At 31.3% G+C, this 23,115-nt stretch overlaps 3 protein-coding genes across 3 annotated transcripts; all 3 read left to right on the forward strand.

Annotated features, from left to right (window-relative positions):
- The first annotated feature begins 1,081 nt into the window (after positions 1–1,081).
- On the forward strand, positions 1,082–3,483 carry LOC117915398. Its single transcript, XM_034830979.1, has 4 exons — positions 1,082–1,180; positions 1,340–1,376; positions 1,988–2,262; positions 2,529–3,483. The coding sequence occupies exons 1-4, from the start codon at positions 1,082–1,084 to the stop codon at positions 3,240–3,242; spliced, it is 1,125 nt and encodes a 374-aa protein (XP_034686870.1). The 3' UTR covers positions 3,243–3,483.
- A 1,176-nt stretch (positions 3,484–4,659) lies between these two features.
- On the forward strand, positions 4,660–9,679 carry LOC117915749 (probable enoyl-CoA hydratase 2, mitochondrial). Its single transcript, XM_034831465.1, has 8 exons — positions 4,660–4,933; positions 5,021–5,190; positions 6,394–6,468; positions 7,535–7,625; positions 7,737–7,788; positions 8,079–8,182; positions 8,251–8,327; positions 9,216–9,679. Exons 1-8 carry the CDS (start codon positions 4,792–4,794, stop codon positions 9,390–9,392), a joined length of 888 nt encoding a protein of 295 aa, XP_034687356.1. The 5' UTR covers positions 4,660–4,791; the 3' UTR covers positions 9,393–9,679.
- A 6,650-nt stretch (positions 9,680–16,329) lies between these two features.
- On the forward strand, positions 16,330–17,259 carry LOC117915429 (AP2/ERF and B3 domain-containing transcription factor At1g51120-like). Its single transcript, XM_034831025.1, has one exon. The coding sequence runs from the start codon at positions 16,330–16,332 to the stop codon at positions 17,257–17,259; it is 930 nt and encodes a 309-aa protein (XP_034686916.1).
- Positions 17,260–23,115: the final 5,856 nt, after the last annotated feature.

Consider the following 23,115-nt stretch of genomic DNA (forward strand, 5'->3'; position numbering starts at 1 on the left):
AACCTCTTCTCTCCAAAGAAAATTGCAATTTCTCGATTAAATTTTAATTTGAATTATTTAAAAATTAAGATAAATTAGAATATCTTAATTAAACAAGCTTTCAAGTCATTTGAATTAAAAGCATTGCACAATACATCATTTTTTTATTTAAAAAAAAAAAAAACACTTTATAGCCAATATTTTTTACCTTTTCATCTAGAATTTATATATATATAGAGAGAGAGAGAGAAACCTTTTTGATAATTTTTTGATATGTTTCAACAATTTTTTTAAAAAAATTTGGGTATAAAATTTTTTAATACTTTTTTTCTTTTTTCTTTTTTAAGTTTTGTAATTTGTTATCACATTTTTAAAACAAAAAAGAAAAATAAATTATTAAGTGGGTGTCTGTGAACCAACTTAATACTTAAACTAACTTAATTTAAGTCATTAAGTAAATTAAATATGTTTCGTAAAATAACTTAATAGTATAATGTAAGGTCAAAAATAACTTTAAATAATAAGTAAACATAACAAATTTATTATTAAATTCACATCTTTATTTTATTTTTTTTACTCTCATTTATTCTAATTACTTTTATGATCTCATTTACTATTCCATGACTTCCATTGCTATTTACCTTATTTGTCATAGTTATAATTTATAAGGATAAATATGTTAAATTTAATGATTTACAATAAGTTTTAAGTTAATTTTATCAAACAACCTTATACATAAAGTAAGAATTAAGTAATGAGTTTTAAGTTAATAACTTAAATATAATTTAATTTAAAATCAACTTAAATCAGTAAGTAATAAGTATTAAATTTTATCAAACATCCCCTAAATATGATTTTTAAAATTATTTTCAAAACTTTAATCATTAAAACAAAAATTTAAAAAGAAAAGTGAAAGCAAACATATCCTAAAATAAATTTAATATTTAAAATTTATATTTTCTATTTAGAAAAGCTTGAACTTCTTCAAGAAAATAATTAACAGAATTAATTTAGATAAAAAAAATTAAAATTAATAAATTGATAATATAAATATTATTTTCCAAACAATATTGGCGCCAATTTTTGCCGGGAAGTTTGAAAAATGGAAAAACGACTAAATCTATTATCTAACGGGGAACGTTCCAGTTCTTACACTTTTCTCATCCATATGCCTCAAGAGGAAGACAATTTCGATTCCCAGGTATCTTTCCTTTTCTACTATCTTCGTATTTTCTGTTTTCTGTTTGGTTGCCGAGAAAAATTAGAATCTGTCCTACAGGCTACAGCTTCTCTGCGACCAAACAGAGCGTTGAAACCTTAAAAACTCTTATATATTGCCTTAATTTCGTTATTTTTTTAGGTTCTGGGTTCTTCGTTCTCGCTCTCGCTTCCTTCTGGTATGCCTTCAGAGATTTTATCTTTTGTTTGATGTCTGAGAAAGTAGAAGAAAGGGGGCTCAGAAAATTTCAGATTCTGCTAATAGTGAAATTTCACCTAATTAAGGCCAAAGGCAGGACTTGTATTATGGGGTTTCAAACAATGGAAAATGTTGGGTTTAAAGATTTAGTTTATTTTCCTGTTTCACATTTTCTCAGCAATTAAACGAGTACCATCTGTTTGGCTGCCGAGAGAACTGAAAAAAAACCGAAAAAAAAAAGAAAAGAAAATGAAAATCTCTTGTTTCATTTTTCTTAGTACTAAGTCCGAGACGGTCCATCTTAACCAAGCCAAATAATTGCGCTAGGCATTCATGTCTGACCAGATGATCAGTCCTAACGGTGAAGGCCTTATAATACTTAAAAAGTTAATTTTCTTTTTTCTTTTTATTTAATTTCTCTTTCCCCACATTTTTCCAGCAACCAAACATTGTTGGGGTTTTAGCCCAAGTTGGCTTGATGCCCTAACAGCTTATACTTTTGTCAATTGGTTGCTTAACAGACATTGCATTACTGAAAAATTATGTGTAAAAAAAGTTCTAAACTTCTGGATGTATTTTGTCTTCTATCAGAGCCTCCTGACATCAGAAACTGGTTTTCAAGTTATGAGTATGAATCCCCAGCATCGGATTCTCTCAATGATTTCGGGTTCTCTTCTTTTAAGGGAAGCCAGTGTGAGAAAGAGGAGCTTGATACTGAAGAGAGCAACAGAGTCAAGGATGAGAATTTGGGGGAATTCAGGAACACTGAACTCATAGATGAATTGGCTTCTGGTGAGAAGACAGGTCCAAATGCATTTGTTGAATGCCAAAGAGATGATAAGCTTGAAAACCCCAACGTGAATGAGGTACTCTCATTGATCTTCTCCTGCCTTTTATGTTTCTTCTTCTATTCATATTTGATTTTCATAAGAATAGTGAACATTCTGATCTGGGTTTCATGTTTGTAGCTTAGTGGCACAATGATGACTTGGGTTCCTGCTTATCTGTGTTTTATCTGATAAAGACTAATGTGAATTCAAAAATACTTGTGGGGTTAAGTTAATTGTCAGATTGCAGATGCTTAAGATCTTTTGGCTAAGCCATTTTTCCCTTTCTTGTTTGAAATTTACAGAGGAATCGTGATAGTGAAGGGAATAAAGACCGGTATGGTTGGAATGATTTGTGCTCCAGCAAGATAAGTGATCAAGGCTGGGCTGATAGCACTTTGCAAAACCATGATACTGAGCCAACCAAAAATGTCAAGCAATCAAGTAGGAATAATGAAGATTCTTTGCCAGAGTTGGAAGGGAAATTCTCTCTGAAATGCTCGAAAACTAACAAAGGTATTGGCAAGAATGGCAGAAGATCTCCAATAAAGTTGGTTCAAAGGAAGGGTTTCATCCAAAGGAACTCAGAAGCTAACTCCCCAACCAAAGGAGTTGGTCCTGTATCATCTGAATGTACTTCAGACAGGATTGTAGTTAATGGGGATTCTAGGAAAAAGACAAGCCTGGTGAGCAATGACAAGGAGAATGGTGGAAAAGAATTAGTAGAAAATGGTTTTGTTTCTACCAGGAAAAACAGATGCAGAGGAGAGAATGATCATAACCATCTTAATAAACCACGAGAATTTCAGTTGGTGAGTTCAAGAAATACAGGGATGGTTTTGTCAACTGGTGAAAAGAATGTTGGGGAAAGGAGGAAGGTATTGTCAGAAAAAACCAATCTTCAACACTCAGATGTTACAGAGATAGCTGGAAAATGGAAGTGTCCCCAGAAAAGCAAGCCAGATCTTGGACCACCATTGAAGCAGCTTCGACTTGAGCAATGGGTTCATCGCTTATGAAAACATCATTTTGAGAAGACAGAAACTCAGATGTCAAGCAATGGCCATCTTCTCTATGTATCAACTGTTCTGTCATCCTTAAAAACTGAAAGAATTGTACAACCTACAAAGCCCACAGGAAATAAAATTAGTGGGTATCTAATACGAGATCCATTGCTTTTATAATAAGAGGGAATATTCAAAATTATGTGACTTGTAAATTAGATTGAAAGACTACATTGGACATGGATATTTATCAAAATTATAAGAAGAGGGATTTTTATTCATCTCTTCTACATGGTGTTATGATTCATCTTTATTCTCATTTTATTTCCATCCTCATTCCTACGTGCCAACGCATCCGAGTGTATATAGAAAACATACTACATTGGACATATATTTATCAAAATTTACTCATAATTGATATGCCCTTTTTTTAGTCCTTCTCATATATTAAATTCAACATATTTTTAGATCATGTTATGATTTTAGGAGTTCAATAGTAACAAAAACAACTACAAAAAAAAAAAAAAAACCTCTATAAAAACAAATAAATAAATAAATAAAAGAATGTGAAAGATCTTGAAAAAAAAATATATAAAGACAAGAAAACTATGACAAATAAGTGATTAATCTCTACAAGTTGATCATTACTATGAATTTGAACTTCATCAGAAAAAATGAGAGCGCAAGAGTGAGAGAGAGAGAGAAATGAGATAACAAGAGGGTAAATTGTGAGAGCGAGTTGATTATGATATGTAGAAGGAAAATGAATTAGGAATGCGAAGAAAATGATATTTTTTTAATAAATAAATAATATAAAAATGTTCAAAATGAGTTTTTTTTTTTTTTTTTTTTATGGATTATTTGCTTAAAAATGGTGAAATAATTCATAGTTTGTAAATCTAATTTTCCCCGTTTTTCAAACTAAAAAAATACTAATTTTAACTAAAAAGCCCTTACACTCTTTTTTTTGTTTATATATATATATATATATATAAACTCTCTTTAACACTTACATATAAATAATAATAAAAATTGAAGAAAATTTATGTTAAAATAAGTTATTTTTCAAGTTCAAATATAGAAGAAATTAGATTTACAATTTTGAGATTATTTCACCCTTTTAATAAAAAATAAAATGATCTCAAATCTATAAATCTAATCATTCATATTCCACCTAAAAAATAACCCATTTTTTATAAAAATATTTTTATTTTTACTTTTTTTTTCTTGTAAAATATTTTTTTTTTCTTTTGAAAGTAATCAAATTTTAAAAACTTATATGATAACAATAAAATTTGAAAGAGCATTAATCTCAAAAATATTTTACTTTTCAAATTCCAACATGGCAACATGATAGAAGTTTTTGCAATATCTTTATAATAAAATAATTCCAAGGAAAAACGGACACGTTGTGGGAAAAACTGGTGTGTGAAACGCCGCGTTTTTATCCAAACAGGTGAAAGGGTCGAACAACTTGTTGATCATGATTGTGATTCGGCACTCACATCCCGTATAGAATCGTGAAAATTCGCAGACCCTCGGTGTCTGCAGCTGCAATAATCAAATGGGTGTGTTCGCTATATCTCTCTATCACCACTGCCGCAGCAATTTCTCATTCAACTACCATTACCAGAGTCGTAGAACTCTCATATTGCAGTCTGCTTTTGAATCAGTTAGAGTCCAGAGACTTTCCCACGACGATTCTGGTAAGTATGAAAAAGTGAACATTGAATTGAATTTTTCTCTGTCCAGAAATCCAATCTGATTCAACTACCGAACTGAGTATTTTTCAGGTATTGTTGAGGTTCACTTGGATCGGCCTGAAGCCAAGAATGCCATTGGGAAGGAGATGCTGAGAGGCTTGCAAAACATTTTTGAAACTATTAACAGAGACGCGTCTGCTAATGTTGTCATGCTAAGTAGTTCAGTTCCCAGGGTATTCTGTGCAGGTGCTGATTTGAAGGTAAAAGTATTAGGCTACGAGTATTGGGCTTCAGCTGTTTGTTGATTTGCTTTCAAGAATAGGTGGAACTAATCACATTGAATAGTGGGGTTTTTTGTTTTCTGAAAAGGAAGTATGTTTGATGAGGGGATTTTTCAAATCAAAATAAAGATTACCCAATTACTGATTGTATGATATTTACAAGGGGCTTTACAGGTGTAAAGAATGGGCCTTTCTTCGTGAGGAAATTGTAGAAACTAGAAAGGTAAATGTGAAGCTGAATTTGATCACCAGGGTTTTGAATTGGAGTAGGTATGGGCAAGCCCTCAATTTCTCAACTGTCACACCATTGGAAATTAAAGATGTTCTAATAGAAGTGGTTGTGAAGATGTGAACATTGTTCCTTTGGGTTTTATTGATCACAGTATCAAATCCTAGAAATTGGACTAATGTTGAGTAGCAGGATGACACCTCTGATAGCCTTAGCTATATGCACCTTTATATAGCAGTGTCTCAAGTTATAGTTCTGTGAAATTGGTATGATTATAATCTTGGACTGCTTCAATCCTCCATATTATTCACTGTTCAGCATAGTTTCTTGCTTCTGAAATCCATTTCTTATGCCAGTCTTAAGAGGTTTGAGTGATATAGAGCATGAAGATTTATGATATTGTCTCAATAGAATTTCCATTCTATAATAGAAAAGCTATGGCTGTTCTTTCCCACAGAGTAAAAGGAGTTTAAGGAAAGTTAGGTGTGGTGCTTTGAGAAACAAAAAGGAAAATAAAGATGGGTTATGCGTTTCAGTGGAAATGAAGGACTAGATTTGCTTCTTAACGAGTGAACCAAATATTATGGTTTGTTTTTGCCTTGTTTTATTGATTTTTTTCTCTATTGCAGGATCTGTAAGCCTTTTGGCTTCCTCATATGAAGTTGGAATAGAAGTTTTTTTCCGTTCTTTAAGCTTTTACATGTATGTTTATATGATGACTAATGTGTTAACTAAAGAGCCACCACTGATACCTTGTCTATTAACCCATAGTTGTTTCACAAATTGGTTATAATTGTGGTTGTCTTAATTTCAACTTTTGGCCAGTCAACATTGATCTCTTACTCTCAGTTATGCTTGCATTGATTTTTTTTTTTTTCCTTAGGAACAACCTTATACAGCAGCTTGTTCATATGCTCAACATTAGTTCTTTGCTATAAATTGGACTTTGACAGGAACGCAAAACAATGAATACTTCTGAGGCTCGGTTTTTTGTCAACTCATTGCGCTCCACATTCTCATTATTAGAGGTGAGTCTTCATCATTCATCAACATGCCTTCAATATGCACCTTAAGTTGCAGACAGATGGTCCACAATAATATATGCATTCAAATACAAGGGTGATAGTAAAATCAATTGTGATAAAGGTAGTGGGCTTCGTTTCATTTTGTAGATTAGATGTTTAAGAGCAGAAATTTTCTTTGGTTGGCAGATTAGATTGTCAAGAGCTGAGATTTTAAGTACTCTAGTTTTATCCCCTGTGAAAATGCTGTAAAAATATATTCGTCTGCAAAAGTTTATAGTTATATCATATTCACATTGAAATTCATAACCAATTATAAACTTTAGCAGATGTATATATTCTTTTTCTATTAAATCTGAAAATATTTAACATGATTATGCATATGTTTGTGCACATGGGGGTGTTTGAGTGTGAAATCTATGGTAACAATGAACTTATCATGATAATGCCTTGCTTTTTAGCCATTAGAAATACGAACCTATAATTATGCTAACTTTAAAAACTTATCAATTATTATACTATTACATATATTCCTTTTAGCCGTTATCACCTTTTTCCCTTCTATAATATCTTCTTTGTGCTTATTATACAATTTGATTCTTTATCTATCAAAGAAAAAAAACATCTTTGTGCTTATGAAAAAAAAAGATATTCCTTTTGGCTGTTGCCAGATACAATTCATGGTTAAGGGCTGGTGCATATTCATCCCAATTCATATGATTTAGTACTTATATGTACAATTTAAAAATTTGCATATTCACAAGAATGCTCTAGAGGCAGTTTTGGACCATGAGGCTTTCTTCTATATTGATGCTTTTTCTCCCTCTCTAGTCTATTGTTATAATGCCAGTGTGGTGCATGCATTTTATTTTCATTATATTTTGGTCTTTCCATGTTCATATGTTAGTTCCTTATTTGTTTTTGTCTCTCCTTGACTACTTGTACAAACTACTTATATTCATTGTGTACCAGCATTCGATGTTCCTTGTCAGATGTCTTTATTTCTGTGCATTCCATGTGTCTGCCTTCTCCTTGACCATTTGTACAAGCTTCTTATGTTTATTTTGTACAGGCACTCCATGTTCCTACTATTGCTGTTATTGAAGGAGCAGCACTGGGTGGTGGGCTAGAAATGGCTCTATCATGTGATCTTCGGATTTGTGGTAGTTCTGGATCTAATACTTAATTTTTTCTGTTGTATTCCTAAAAGGCCTGGCGGTTTAAATTGAAATCTGATTGTTATTATTCTATTGTTTTCACGTTGAATGAATCAGGAGAAGATGCGGTATTGGGCTTACCAGAAACAGGACTTGCTATAATTCCTGGGTATCTTGTAACTCTCATTTCACATTCTGTAACCTATATTGTTTTTTCCTTATGAATTTCAGACTGCCTGAATCTTGTTTGATGGGGAAGTTACCTAATTTTCTTGCTATTTCAAACTATTATTGGAGAAATTACCAATTTTGAATGTACTTTGCTTGCTAATGACAGACGGGGAATTGCTGTACCTAATCAGCTTATCATTTCAGTTATAGCGCCGTTGTTAATATACTTTGACTATTTTAACATTGTCCTTCTCAGCATGAACCTCACAGAGTCCTTTCTTTTTGCAGGGCTGGTGGAACTCAAAGACTTTCAAGATTGGTTGGAAAATCAATTGCAAAGGAACTCATATTCACTGGTCGGAAAGTTGGTGGCAGGGATGCAATGTCAGTAGGTATGTTCTATTTGAAGTTACTTTAGTTTTTGCTCCATATTTACCAATGAAAGTGAGCTATGCTGCAGGATTAGTCAATTACTGTGTTCCTGCTGGTGAAGCTCATTTGAAGGCACTTGAAATTGCTCAGCATATAAATCAGAAGGTACAAATCTTTGTCTTTTCAGATTCTTCTTCTAAGGAAAAACTTATGACATGAGACACCAACATGGCTTTTGAAAGTGAAACAGTCTCATACCAACCAGACTAACACCACAATGTGGGGACCTTCTGTCATCATATTTTGATTTCATGTGCTGAGAAATTATGATTGCAATCCTTGCCTTTGCTCATAAAAATCTTTTAACATGTAAAGTAACACTCGATATAAACCAGAGCCATCCAATTTTTGGATCAGCCAGTGGATTCACAAGGGCCAAATTTTCATGCAAAATCAAAATTATTATTGTTATTATATCATTATTAGAATTTCATGAAATCTGAAATCCTAGTGGCAATTTATATGCATTTTGATTGCACAAATTTCATTATTATATCACAATTAGAATTTCATGAAATCAGCAATCCTAGGGGCAATTTTTATGCATTTTGATTGCACAAATTTCAATGTTAGACCAATCCCAACGCCCATGACTATAAGTGCATACTTGTCATATATATAGCAATTTTAGTAAAGCCATTCAGAGTACTAGCATCATTACATTTTTGGTCCTTAATCTTTTGGATCAGCTATATGTGGAACTTCCCACTATGTATGCCAACTTGGCTTCCTATAGCATCATATGCATTTTTTTGTATTTGGATCTGAATGCATGTAAACTTGGCTCCGAGCAAGAGCTTCATCTGTTGTATATTTAAGCAACAACCATACATCTCTACAATTTTTAATTATCAGCAAGGCCTTGTATTGTAGCAGACAATGCTTGGCTGCAGAAAATACATGTTACGTACAAGTCATTTTATTGTTTATAAAAATAGCATTTAAGTGATGCATAGTAATTTCATATTCAAACTGACCTCATATCCTTCACAGGGTCCATTGGCATTGCGGATGGCAAAACGAGCTATCAATGAGGGGATCGAGTTAGATATGGAATCAGCTTTGGCATTGGAAGAAGAGTGTTATGAACAACTTCTGAACACAAAAGATCGCTTAGAAGGTTTGGCAGCCTTTGCCGAGAAGCGGAAGCCCAGATATAATGGTGAATAAGAGTAGCAAAGATGCCTACATGAACCCATGAATTAAAATAAAAGACTTTTGCAAATACCCTTGCTTTAACAATGTTCATTGCATGATGTTTATCTCCTGGATGTGTTTGGGCTATGCGGAATGCACTGTTAGAACAGTCATTTTTTATATATGCCAACAATTTATAGTTAACCTGCTATCTTTCACTTATTGTGATGATGTGAGCAAAGTTTAAGGTGGGTTTTAGGGCATTTTCACAAGTTGTACGTACTTCTTTACCATGAATGGAAGGGCAATTTTTTCTCGAAGAACTTGCTGGTTAATGTACTTGTTCAAATCAGAACACATGGAGTGGACCCTTTTTATTTGCAGGGTATTGTGCACTAGAACCAACAAAGGCAGTTCTTACAGTTCAGGAGAAGTAGAAAGTTGTCTAATTCAGGCTACTTGTGAGTAGCACCCTGCTCTCAATAAATCTTTTTTAAAATTTCCCCTGGTTCAGAAATCTTCTATAATTACATAAATATATGGATAATTAGGAAAAGAGGAAGAAAGCGCGCACACAGAGGGAATTGAGATTTTGAAGTGGCCCAGTTTAGACTGGCCCTCTGCCCTTTGAGGATCTCTTTTAACACATCAGCCATCCCACCCTCCGAGAGAGTAGAAACTAAAAATGTGTTTGATAGTGATCGTAGAAAGTGTTTATGACGTTTTTCAAGTGTTATTTTAAAAGTATTTCATAAAATCATTATCAAACGCACTCTAAAACTTCTAAAACTTAAAAAGATAAAAAATTTAAAGTATTAGAAAGATTAAAAGTGTTTTTTGAAATCAATGGCAAACGGACTCTTAAAGTGCGTTTGACAATGATTATATGAAATATTTCTAATATTTTTAATACTTATAGAATAAAAAATTTCAATTTTACCGTTCCTATCATCACTCTCAAACACACACTAAATGCTTGTAGATTAGTTTGAGAAGTCAATCAAACCATTGGTTTCCACATTGTGTCAGTTTAGTAATCTCTAGCTATTTTCCATTAAAAAACTACAAGAATAACCCTACTTAAGCATTGGTGGCATGAATATGCGTCATCTACAACTTAAATTTACCTTAATAGGCTAGGATTTTTTATGAAATAAGAAATAAAAACTAAAAAGAAATATTCAAAACATAAATAAAAATACTTGCATCAACTTCAGATGGATTCAACTTTCTTGACATGTAGATCCATTAGCTGCCACTTCAACTCACTTCGAGTTCACAGATGAGGTTCATATTGCCTCTGTTTCAACATTGTCATTGGAAGAAAGGTTTTGATTGGTTCTCCACTGATGAATGATGTTATTAGCTTCAACCTTCATAGTGGCCAAGTAACAATGAGGGAAATGAGAATATTGTAGGGAGAATGATAGCCTGCAACTTGGGGTGAGAGGAAAGAAGGATTTCTAGGGATGGAAAGAGAAGTGAGCTGCTAAAAAAGCGCGTTACACTATTTGATTTTCACCTTAAGTTTCAAATAGCAATCTAGCAGGTTTAAAAATAAAAATAAAAAGTTAGTTTCAAAATAGTGAGTGCAACCTCTGTTTCGTGTTTCCTTTTGAGCCTTATTCATTAGTAAATATGAATAAAATAAATTTTTTATTATAAATTAAATTTATGATTAAAAAAGGAAAACTAAAAAAAAAATTATAAAATAATATTAATATATGATATATAAATTATTTTATATAGTAAATAATATAATATAAAAAAAATTATTTGTAAAGTTCAAATAATTTAATCATGAATATTGTTAAACATAATAAAATTTTCCTTTTTCTAAATTGAAAATATTTAAATGTGATATAATTTTTATTTTAAATATTGAAAATAACATATATTTTATATTATTTTTTATTCATTTCACAAATTAAATATAAATATAATATAACATATCCTATTAGGTATGCTACTTTAAAATATCATGTTTGTAAGATATGCATATCCAAAGATATCATATTTCAGGATATGCATATCTTATCTAATGAGATATAATATCCTAAAATATACATATCCTATCGTATCATATCTCATCAACCAAAGTAACCTTAGGTCATGTTTGGTTAGTCCGATATAACATATGATATGATAAGGGAGCGAATATTATATCCTATTCCATGTTTAGTCACTGATGAGATATGATAAGTTATGTCATCACTTATCTTATCTTATATTTAACCAAACATGAGATATGATAAGTGGTAGAATATATTATCCATCATTTTTTTTTATCTCGTTCACATGAGATATGTTAATCTCATGGTATGATATGAGATATACGTATCTCACATATCAAAAATTTATTTTTTTATAATTATTATATACTCATTTTACAAAATAAAATTTTATTATAAATTAAATTTATGATTAAAAAGGAAAAACTAAAAATATATTTATAAAATAATATTAATAGATGATATATGAATTATTTTATATATGAAATAACATAATATAAAAAAAATTATTTATAAAGTTTAAATATTTTAATAATAAATAACAAAATTTTCATTTTTTAAAATATAAAATATTTGAATATGATATAATTTTTATTTTAAACATTGAAAATAATATATATTTCATATTATTTTTTATTTATTTCATAAATTAAATATAAATATAATATAATATAACATATTTAATTGAATATACTATCTTAAAATATTATGTCCATAAAACTATATATATATATATATATCCGAGGATAGGAAATTATTTCCTAGGATATGCATATCTTATGTAATGGGATATGATATTTTACGATATACATATTCTAACATATCCTGTCAACCAAACGTAGCCTTAGGTTATGTTTGGTTCCCGTAAAATTTGAGAGAAAATATGAGGGAAAGAAAATAGAGAGGAAAAGTGAAAGGAAAGAAAAATAAAAAATAGATTCAAAATTAATAAATTATTTTTATATGTTTCTTCAAACTCATTTCACTTTGATGAATAATAAGATTTCTGATTACCTTTTGAAATAGCCAAGATCTAGATTGGTTGTTTCACTAGCCAAATTTTTCGTCTCAAGTCATGAATGAAACTACAAATACGAGAATCATTCGTTTCTCACAGCACAAGAGCTTTAACATTCGTTTCACTGGAAAAACTAGGGATAACTTCAAGAGAAGACCTTTTGTTTCTTTAGAAGAATTATATTCTTACTCTTTTTGTTTTCCAAAGAGAGAAAAAACATATTTTTTTGAGAGAGAAGCCAAAATACCTCTTTTTGGTTTTTTAGGGAGATAATTCTCACCAAGGGAGATTTCACTCTTAGAGAGAGAAAAAAAAATAAAAAGACTTTTTATTTATTTATTTTTTTACTTATTTATTTTTAATAGTGGCTGGGTAGTTATAAAACTCCCAAAAACTACTCCCTCATTTTCTCACTTATTTGGGTCGGGTCAGGTCAGCTCACTTGGGCACCCAAACCCAACTCCAACACACTTAATTTCCTCTGTTATATAAAGATTAAATAATTTTAAAATGTATAAATTTCTAACTAATTTTAATTATATTTAATTTTATTTAAAAAAAATTATAGTGAAACCAAACATGAAAAAATTATTTTCCTTTATATATATTTTTTTCTTTCCTTGGTATTTTATGGAACCAAACATAACTTTAAGGAATATTGCATCTGCCCCCCATAATTATAGCTCCATTTGGAAATTTCAGTCTTCTGTGTAATGCGAACTTAGATAGTGAAACTACTAGAATTTCACAGCATGAGTTATACTAAAGATATGAAAAAGTTTTGATTTCAACAAAAGTTAGTGCATTTTCTGTTTAATGATCCATTTAAAAAAGAAGTGATTATGTCTCCATGCCTTAAATGTTTCTTATATGACTGAGAAACCTACATAATCCAAATCTTGAATATGGGAATCTAGTAGACTAATTCTTTTTTTTCTTTTTTTTTTAATCAGAAACAAAAGATACGTCTAACTAAATTTGTAGATATTGAAGATTTAGAGAGTCCTATTAGAACACTTACATTGAACTTCTTGATTATTCTGTCTAACTTCTTGATTTTTCTTTTTCGTTTTTTAAGAAAGGTAGTTGATTGACTAGTGAGTCTTCTTGTTTAAGTAAGAAAACAAGTTAATGAGATAGTTATTCATTCTAAAGAAAGCCTGAACCAGAACTTGTTTATAAGCATAATGTCACCGCCTGCTCGTTAATGCAGGGGAGCAGGAAGGTTTTCAACATTATCCCAGCTCCTCAGGACTCTACAAAAAAAAAAAAAAACAAAAAAAAGACTGCTCAGGCTTGTTTTTCCTTTTTTTTTTTTTGGGGGGGAGCTTGCTAGGCATACTTTGGAGCTTGCTAGAAAATACCAGAATATTCCACAAGCTTCCAAAGAAGAGTAAAGTTCTTCAGAGTTATGTGGAACTGACCAAACTAGACTGAAAGTCTCTTAAAGGAACTAGGAATATCTATAAGACTCAGGAATTGTGTAGATACTCTACATAATGCAGATGTTATGGGAGGTGGTTGCAGGGTCCTCCAAAAACCTCAGGATCTATAGAACACTTTGGTTGTCTTAACTAGGAGAGACCCTCATTTGGCCAAGACAATAGATCTTGTAAGCTACACTCCTTGTAAAGCTTTGAGGACTATGTAATTGCATTTTTTCAAGCTTTCAAGCATGTTCTCTTCTTTTTTTCAAGTCTTAGCTTCCGAATTGCCTAACCATAGTTTAGTATAAGTTCGGGAAAGATTAACTTAGCTTCATCAAGCAAGCTTGAGTTGTCTTAGTGTTGTGCTAGTGCTTAGGAGAGACCCAAAATGACAATAAGCTATTGAAATTCTAGCTGCACTGTTATTTCCTTGCAATGTCATATAAGAGATTATTGACTATAATTGACGAGGTAGTCATGGACAAAATTTCCCTACTGAAACAATTGTATTTTAGTAGCATGATTAACATTGTGGTACGTAAACTTCAGCAATGGAAATCCTAAGAACCCATCTACATGACTGTTCTTTTATATCAACCTTTTGGTGACGAACTAACTATATATGGGTAGCAAATCTAGTACAATAGATAGATTATCTTCCGCTTTCAATTTTTTCTTTTTTGAATTTCAATTGTTATGGAAATTTGCAACAAAAAGGGGAATTGGAATTTAGTTTGTGTGGATAAGAAGGAGGGTGGCCTAGGAATATGTAGTTTTGTGGCCCTAAATAAAGCTAGCCTTACTTAGGAAGTGGAGTTAGAGATTTGCAACAGAAGGGGAGTCCCTTTGGAAACAAATCATCATAAGGAAGTATGGAGTAAAGGATGGGGGGTGGTGTTTGAGAGGAATAAGAGAAGGTTATGGTGTGGGGGTGTGGAAAGCCATCAGAAATGAATAGGAGGAATTAAGATGTAGATTCTTCTTTATGATAGGGAATGGGAGAAGGGTTAAGTTTTGGAAAGATTTGTGGTGTGAGGAACTAACCTTGAAAGAAGCTTTTTCCAATTTATTTCATTTGGCATTTAATAAAAATGGTTGGGTGTCAAAAGCTTGGGAGGAGGGTAGGGATTTGGCTAGTTGGAGTCCCCGCTTTTCAATATGATTGGGAGTTGGGGGAAGTGGAGGCTTTGTTTCGCAAACTACAATCCTTGGTTGTGAGAAGAGAAGTGGAGGACGATATGAGCTAGAGAGATAGTAAGTACAACAAATTCTCTATTAAGCCCCTTTATTACTTCTACACAAGGGCTTTTAGAGAACCTTTCCCATGGAGTATCAGTTGGAAGTCTTGGGCTCCTGTGAGGGTGAGTTTTTTTTGCTTGGGAAGCATCTTGGAGCAGAATTCTGACCATAGACCGGTTGAAAAAGGAGGGGTTAGAATATCCTAAATATATGCTACTTATGCAAAGAAGATGAGGAAACTACCGACCACCTACTCTTGTTTTGTGGCAATGCTAGAATGTTGTGGATTTTGATATTTTCCCTTTTCGGTGTGCAATGAGTTATACATTCCTCAATTAGAAGGGATTTGCTAGGATGATACAACTCTTTTGTGGGTAAAAAAGGGAGAAGGTGTATAGGATTGCCCCTTTATGTTTAATATAGACTTTATGAATAGAAAGAAATGGAAGAGTTTTCAACAATGTTGAGCGGTTTAACCAAACAATTAAATATATTTTCTTATATACTTTTGTGAATTGGGTTAGGGTGTATATAGAGGATCACACTTTGTCCTTAATTGATTTCATAGATTGGTTGTTTGTCAAGTAAAGAGATGATTTTTTTCTTCTCGTCATTGCTTAGGTTTTTTTGGGCGTTGTTTATATATTTCATGTGTTTTTTTTTCCTATCTTTTGGCACTTTTAATTCAAGCCCTTTATTTCCCTATAAAAAAATAAAATAAAAATTAGAAAGTTATTATTATTTTTTTTTACTAAGCTAGAAGTAATAGCATCTGCTGGTGGACATATAGGTTTTCTACCATGCCATTTTACTTCATTTTGTAGTTTCACAACGGGAAGGCCATTAATGCCTATTAATTAACTCGTAAGACATGGAGACTATTGAATTTTCATTTTTTTTTTTCTAATTTCAATTTGTATGGAAGGTTTTTTATGGTAAGTTAGAAGTACAACATCGGCCAGTGGACATACATTTTCTACATGTCATTTTACTTCTTTTTGAGGCGTCACAATGGAAAGCCCATTAATGCCTATTCTATCTTTTTATACTAATGTACATATAAGAAAAAGTATAACCCCGGCAAATCCGGACGCAAATCTTCTAGATTCGTCTCTATAGCTTAGGTTTACCATAATTAGTGCAAATTTGCATGTACAAATTAAATAGAAAAACCTCTATCAAATTACAAATAGGCAAAGCCTAAACTGTTCTTTTTGAAATCATCACATTTCTCCTTCCTTTTGCTCTAATTGTGTTTTTCTTGAAGCTTGTCCATGGAGCTGGAGATGGATAGTACTATTTCTTACTCAAGAGCTGGCATGGTGGCAGAAAGATCATTCTCAAGCAACAGCTTCAGCCTCAGTCAACCAAATGATCATCGCTCCTCAAGGTTCAGAGGGGTAGTTTTGCTACACAGTGGCAACTGGGGTGCGCGGATCTCCATCCAATACCAGCTTGTCTGGCTTGGGACATTTCCGACTGCAGAGGAGGCAGCTAGAGCTTATGATACAGCAGCCCTCAAGCTCCATAAAGGAGATTCATTCCTCAACTTCCCTTGGTCTGATCACAGCCCCCAAGAGATCATGTTCCAGAGCTATTACTCCATCGGTGAGATTTTCAAAATGATTAAAGATAAGTCTTACTCATCCAACCTTGCAACTTTCATTGCAGATCAATCATTGATAATGAACTATGCGAGTGACCCGATGTGTGAACAAGGGATCTCTTATCGACTACTTTTTAAGAAGGCGCTAACTCCAAGAGATGTTGCCAAGCACCCTAGGCTACTCATCCCTAAGGAATATGCACTGATGTACTTTCCGCCAATTACAGGAGATGTGGAATCTGTCCAGTTAATGTTCTATGATAAGGATGGCATTCCTTGGACTTTCCGATATTCTTGTTGGGAGAGCAATCAGAGCTTTGTGTTTACAACTGGCTGGAAACAGTTTGTCAATGCAAAAAGACTGAAAAGAGGAGAGACAATCTCTTTTTATAGATGTGGAATTGAAGAGGAGTTTGAAGACAGTGCATTTTTCATGATAGATGTAGACCGTGGCGATTGGGAAAATGATGCCATTGGTGAGCATATGGGAGAGGAAATCAGTGTGGGAGGAAACAGTAACAATGGAATGGATGCTGATGACAAGGAAAAAGAGGCAGCAGACAAAGGGTTTGTGCTATTTGGTGTAAAACTTGGTTGAACAACACCAAGCCACCACCCTCTCTTCCTAAGTTGCCTTCATGAAGGGTTCTTTCTTATCTTTATGGGCTTCTCATCTTTTGGTTTGAAGGGTTGTCTAAGACCTGTTCATGCTTTCATGTCATCTTGATTTGTTTGATTTTCCTGTGCTCAATGTTCATGATTGAGTAGTATTGAGAATTTTCCTTTATGGTACTAATCATAGCTCTCTTTCTAGATGTGCTCAATTCAGTTTTAAGCCTCACAAGATTGTGAAATGTGTTGTTTCCAATTTTAATATATATTCTCTTTGTGCAATGGCACAAAAAAATTAGTTCTCTGGCATTATGTGCTTGGAACCAAGTCCATTAATAAAGAAATGAATGAGTTTGTTTGTCTGATGGAAATGGAATTGCTGAGTGGGAATTTATTCCATTTGTCCCTCATTCCTGGCATTTTGTTGCATACATAATAGCATGGAATGAGAATGGAATTTCACTTCCATTTAGTACTAATTTCATGATTTTCTTCCCTCTCCATCCACTGTCATTAAATAGAAAATGATACAACAGGTTCATCTAAAGACAATGAGGAACAAATAAAAGTTCTCCCTTTTGTTATGCTAGTCTGTTTGATGATAAAATGGAAAATATCTATTCGGTTCCTCAAAAATTAGGGACAAGAGGAGAAAATAAATTTTAATTTTTTAATTTTTTTAATCTTCATCTTTTTTTATTCTCCGGATGAATTTATTCCCTTTCTCAAGGATGGGTAAAAAAAGAAATAGAAAAACCCTTTTCAATCCCTCATCCCGACCGATCATATAGACTATATTTGATTGTCGAAAAGTATTAAGAAAAGAAAAAAAAAAGTGTTACAAAAAATGGTTTTCTAATACTTGATTTCATTGTGGAAAATTCAAAAGAAAATCAAATTTAATTAAAATTCATCAAGAATTTATATATTTTAAATTATTTAATCTTTGTATAAGGGAGGGAAATTAATGAATAAGTTTGGAGAGCATTCAAAATAATTGATTGAATTTGAACCTATTTTTTATTTTTCTTCTACTTTTAATCTCTATTTTCTTTCCCTTACATTTTTGTTTAAATTTTTCGGGAACCAAACATAACCATAATATTTTCAATTGGATTAAAAATGGTAAATAATTCAAGAATATGAGAGGGGAGAGTAATTAAGCATTTGGATTCCTTCTACAAATGTTTTTTTGTTTTATTTTTAGCAAAAAGATGATTAATTATTAACACGATTATATCTTTATGCAAAGTTTTCATATGTAAATGAATCGAACTTTAATTACAAAAACACATATGAGAATGAATACTTTTCATATGCAAATGAATCCACACGTATTTTTGTAATTAAATATGATGAGATGTAAAAATTTTATAAATCGAACTTTCATTACACAAATACATAGTCTGCATTTTAGATGATGGTAACCAATTGTAAAATTAAATAATTTTACAACTCATCATCTTTAATTACTCAAATACATATATAGTCTTGATTTTAGATGATGGTGAACAATGGTAAAATTAAATAATTTTACAACTCATCATCTTTAATTACATAAATACATATGGATTCAATATTTGTGTAGGAAAAATTTTACAACTCATCATCACTTTTCATTCTCATCTCAAATGATAGATATTACAATTCATCATGATTATGATCATTAACTTCAATAAAAAGTTTTACAACTTAGCGTCATCATAGTCATCGTCATCGTCATCGTTATGTATGTCGGTCTAATTGAGGTTTTTTTTATATACATAAAAATAAGAATTAGGATATATAAAAACAATAAGCAAATGAAATTAATTAAGGTATAAAAATATAAATAAATATTATTAGATTATAAATAATAGGACTTGAAAATATAAATGTAACATCACCTATGAAAACCAAAAAATTAAAGGAAGAAGTAAGCTAAGAGTTCATTTCATAGTAATTTTATGAAGTGTTTTTAGCCAAAAAAGTGTTTTTGAAAAAAAATAAATAAATAAAGAAACACTTTTTAAATCTAAAAAAAAAAATCACTTCTAGCTAGTATTAAAAAATCGTTTGTAATGTTTTCTAAAAAAACAATTTTTCTAAAAAAATTTTTAAAGAAAACACTTCTATTAAAAGCACTTTGAGTAAGTGACAAACACAGTTTAAATGTAATTCAATGACATTACTTAGTATCCATTTTATTATTCATAATCTTATCAACCTCAATAATAGTTAAAGCAGCAATTAATGTAGGATTTTTAATTGCTAGAAGTAAATACCTTACAAAAAATAGTGAAATGAACTAATCATCTATGTATTTTAATTTCAATAGAGAGCTTGCAAAATGTGGTTAATTTACAAATTATATTGGATAAGTAATTGGATTTTCTCAACCAAAAATATTTGGGGTTTTGTTGATATCTTTATTAAATTGTAACTTAAAGAAATATTTGATTAAAAGATAATATATATATGATGAGAGATTGGAATTTAAAAATTATTGAAGAGTATTTTTATCCAAAAAAATTGTATTTCATATTTTAAAAGAGGGAGGTCATTCTTCAAAATGAATGCCTTAAATGATCCTATTAATCAAATAAACAGAACTCAAATGTGGTACATTAAAAGCCTACTTTAAAAATAAAATACAAGGAAATAATGGTTATATACTTTTGTAATTTTATATCTTATATTTTTTAAGTCATATTTGGGCTTAGATATCACATGGTATAGGATATGAAATAAGATAAAATATCATATTTCATATTTGTTTGACGATAAGATAAAATAAATTATATCATCACTTTTATTTTATCGTATCCAACTAAATATAGAATAGGATAAATAGTTGAATATATCATCCATCCATTTTTCCATGTACACTCTAAAAGTTCATGTATACTATTTTTCTATATATGCTCTAGAAGTTTAAATGTACGTACTCACCCATAAACCATAAAACTATTCTTATCCTCCATCTTCTTCTCTTTTCTATATCACTCATTTGTAAAAAAAAAATAGATGAACTTTTAGTTAAAAAAAAAACTAAAAATATTTATAAAATATATCATAAAATAATAGTGATATATATAGGTGAATTTTATTATAGGCAAATGATATAAGATAGAATGTATTAAGGGAATGTTTGGTATCTAGGCACGACAGGTCAATTTTATCATAGGCAAATAAGATAAAATAAATTAAGACAATGTTTGGTATCCAGGAATAAAGAACAAGAATGAATATTTTATTTTCATTCTCATTTTTCCTTGAATAGGTTAATGAATTTGATGATTTTAATTCTTATGTTTAACAAATAGAAAGACCATTAATTAAATAATAGAGAATTTATAAATTCAGTTTCCTTTGATTCAAATAATAACTTATAAGTTAATTTTAATCAACATCAAACTATTTATCATAGATAAAAAAATAATTTTAAAATATAATCCTAAATTAACACATGAAGCTTGTTGAAATCAGATTCTTAACTATAGTAGAACATCAATTAAATGTGAAGGTGAAGTTTAAGAGTTTGAGAAGAGAGTGAAACAACGTTAGAGACAATGGAATTAGAAAGAGAGATAGTAGGATCAAGTCAAAGAGATCAAGAATTTCATTTGGTAAAAAAATTGAGTCTTCTTAGAGTGCTAGAAAATAGTCACTTTTATATTAATTAATCATTCAAAGATGACGCAAAAGCCTTTAAAGATGATATGTGTCACAAATCACTATAATTTCCTATCTCTCATTGTGATCAAAATGAGCTCATGTCTATCCCACTTCAATAAGCTTAACTCTAACTATCAAACAAAGAACCTTGAATTAGTTTTGAAAAACTCGATGTAAAGTCCATTTTAAACCCTGCTTCCAACTCATACATGTGTGTTGGCATCAAGATATCGTGTTAATAAGGGTAACGACTTTGAAGGATCGTCTAAGCACAATTATTATGATAGAGAAAACTACCTTCTTTCTTCTAAAAGAAGTGAAATAATCAATTATCCAAGTGCATACCTTTGTCAAAAAGTAGAGTAAGAAAGACTTTATTCACATTTTTCATAAATGGATGGATATCCATGTTTAAGTGAAGTTTAATTAACCTACTTTGACTATACATATCAAGAAGATTGCTAATTGGGTGTTGGTCAAATTTTAAACATGCTAGAATTCACTACACATTTAAAGAGCTTAATTGAATAGTAGCACAATAAAGTAAACAATAAGCATGAGAGAGAGAAGCTGTGAACAAAGATTTATAATAATTTGACAACTACCTAGCTACGTCTACTCACTCCAACTTCTTCCTAAATTCGGAGGTTTTTCCACTATATATATAGCAAGAACTTCTTTAACTAAAACTCTTCAAATGCTTTTAAGTATTCTCCCAAATACTTTGAAAACCGTGTCTCATAGAGCTAGAGATACAACAAGTGATAGATTATAAGAGTTGGCTTAGAATATATCACAAAGAAGAAAGTAGTTAGACTCAAAGGTGAAATCAAGGAAAATTTGCAAATTTTGAAATAAATGCACATGAGGAGTATTATTAAAAACTCTTAATAATCGATAGAATTAACATTCAAGAGTTGAAAGATTTAGAAATGATGTCCATAAGCTTGCAAGTGACCATTGAGAGACTAAATGGCCGGTCAAACTCTTGCACGCTTATATTGACCAAGCAATTGATCAGCAACTCAACCGATGGGCACTGCTTGTTGCCCTAAATTGTGCACGTACCCTTCTAAGTATGGGAATGGTTTACTGGCCAATCAATTGCTTATACTAGAAAGTCTTAAGATGTGAACTTTCATGCACTAAATGATCATCTCCGGATGGTTATGTGCCCTTCTTTTTTACTTTGGAAACCTTTTTGGATTGAAAAACGCTTTAAAAACAATAGGTTTTTATCAATTTAGCCTATAAATCTCACAAAATTTTTGTATTTGAAGGCCCACTTATAGAAATTTAGGATGAAAAACATTTTTAAAATGGAGCATGATCAAGATTTTTAAATTATGCTTGAGCTTCCAAAAATGTTTTTCAATTTATATAATTTTCTAATCCTTTATTTTGTCATTATTAAAATAGATTTTAAAAAACTTTAGATTAACTCAATGGTAGACATCCGAATAACTCGGGGATATATCTAGGGAGACTTACATCCAAATGTTATAATACTATAACATACAACACATATATACCCAAAAACAATAGCCACAAGCAAAACCATCTACATTTTATGTGGGCAAACCCTATGTTATAGATTTTTTTTCTCATTCTTTTAATACCTTTTTAGGAAAATTAGTAATTCAACATGGCATTAAAGTTTGGTTTTACAGGACGTCATGGGTTTAAGTCATCTCTCCATAATTTGCATTTTCCCCCATTTGTTATCAGATTTTGGTGCTTTCGGGGGTCATGGGTTCAAGCTATTTTCCCCATTTGTTATCATAGCTTAGTTTTATAGGAGGTTATGGGATTGAATCATCTCTCTGTAATTTACATTTTCCCATTTGTTTTGTTGGATATAAATCCAAATTTTGTCTGTCCATATACGGGTATAGGTTTAACAGATAAATGGTGAGCTGAGTTAATTAATTAACATCACTAGAAACCAAAAGATAGTTGGAGGGACAAAGCTAGGGCTTGTTGTTCCATCATCTTGGTGAAGTTATGGGGGTGATATTGGCATTCAGATTGAGGGGAGATGCCCACACTGCGGTCATGTGATCTCCTGTGAATATGTTATTGTAAGCAGAAGAAGTTCAAACACCTTTTCAGTGCCCATAAGGAAGACATAGCTGGTCCACACAATCTCAACTAAACCATTTATCTCAGGAAGAAGATGCTCCTC

This window comes from Vitis riparia, chromosome 1, assembly GCF_004353265.1.
Source record: "Vitis riparia cultivar Riparia Gloire de Montpellier isolate 1030 chromosome 1, EGFV_Vit.rip_1.0, whole genome shotgun sequence".
NCBI lineage: Eukaryota > Viridiplantae > Streptophyta > Magnoliopsida > Vitales > Vitaceae > Vitis > Vitis riparia.

What these genes read in the sequence shown, in the direction of transcription:
- LOC117915749 (XM_034831465.1), top strand. Translation starts at nt 4,792, where the DNA reads ATGGGTGTGTTCGCTATATCTCTCTATCACCACTGCCGCAGCAATTTC. An exon ending in CCACATTCTCATTATTAGAG is followed by an intron (nt 6,469 to 7,534) that starts GTGAGTCTTCAT and finishes TATTTTGTACAG; the next exon opens with GCACTCCATGTTCCTACTAT. An exon ending in CTCAGCATATAAATCAGAAG is followed by an intron (nt 8,328 to 9,215) that starts GTACAAATCTTT and finishes TATCCTTCACAG; the next exon opens with GGTCCATTGGCATTGCGGAT.
- LOC117915398 (XM_034830979.1), top strand. Translation starts at nt 1,082, where the DNA reads ATGGAAAAACGACTAAATCTATTATCTAACGGGGAACGTTCCAGTTCT. An exon ending in AAGACAATTTCGATTCCCAG is followed by an intron (nt 1,181 to 1,339) that starts GTATCTTTCCTT and finishes TTATTTTTTTAG; the next exon opens with GTTCTGGGTTCTTCGTTCTC. An exon ending in CTCGCTCTCGCTTCCTTCTG is followed by an intron (nt 1,377 to 1,987) that starts GTATGCCTTCAG and finishes GTCTTCTATCAG; the next exon opens with AGCCTCCTGACATCAGAAAC.
- LOC117915429 (XM_034831025.1), top strand. Translation starts at nt 16,330, where the DNA reads ATGGAGCTGGAGATGGATAGTACTATTTCTTACTCAAGAGCTGGCATG.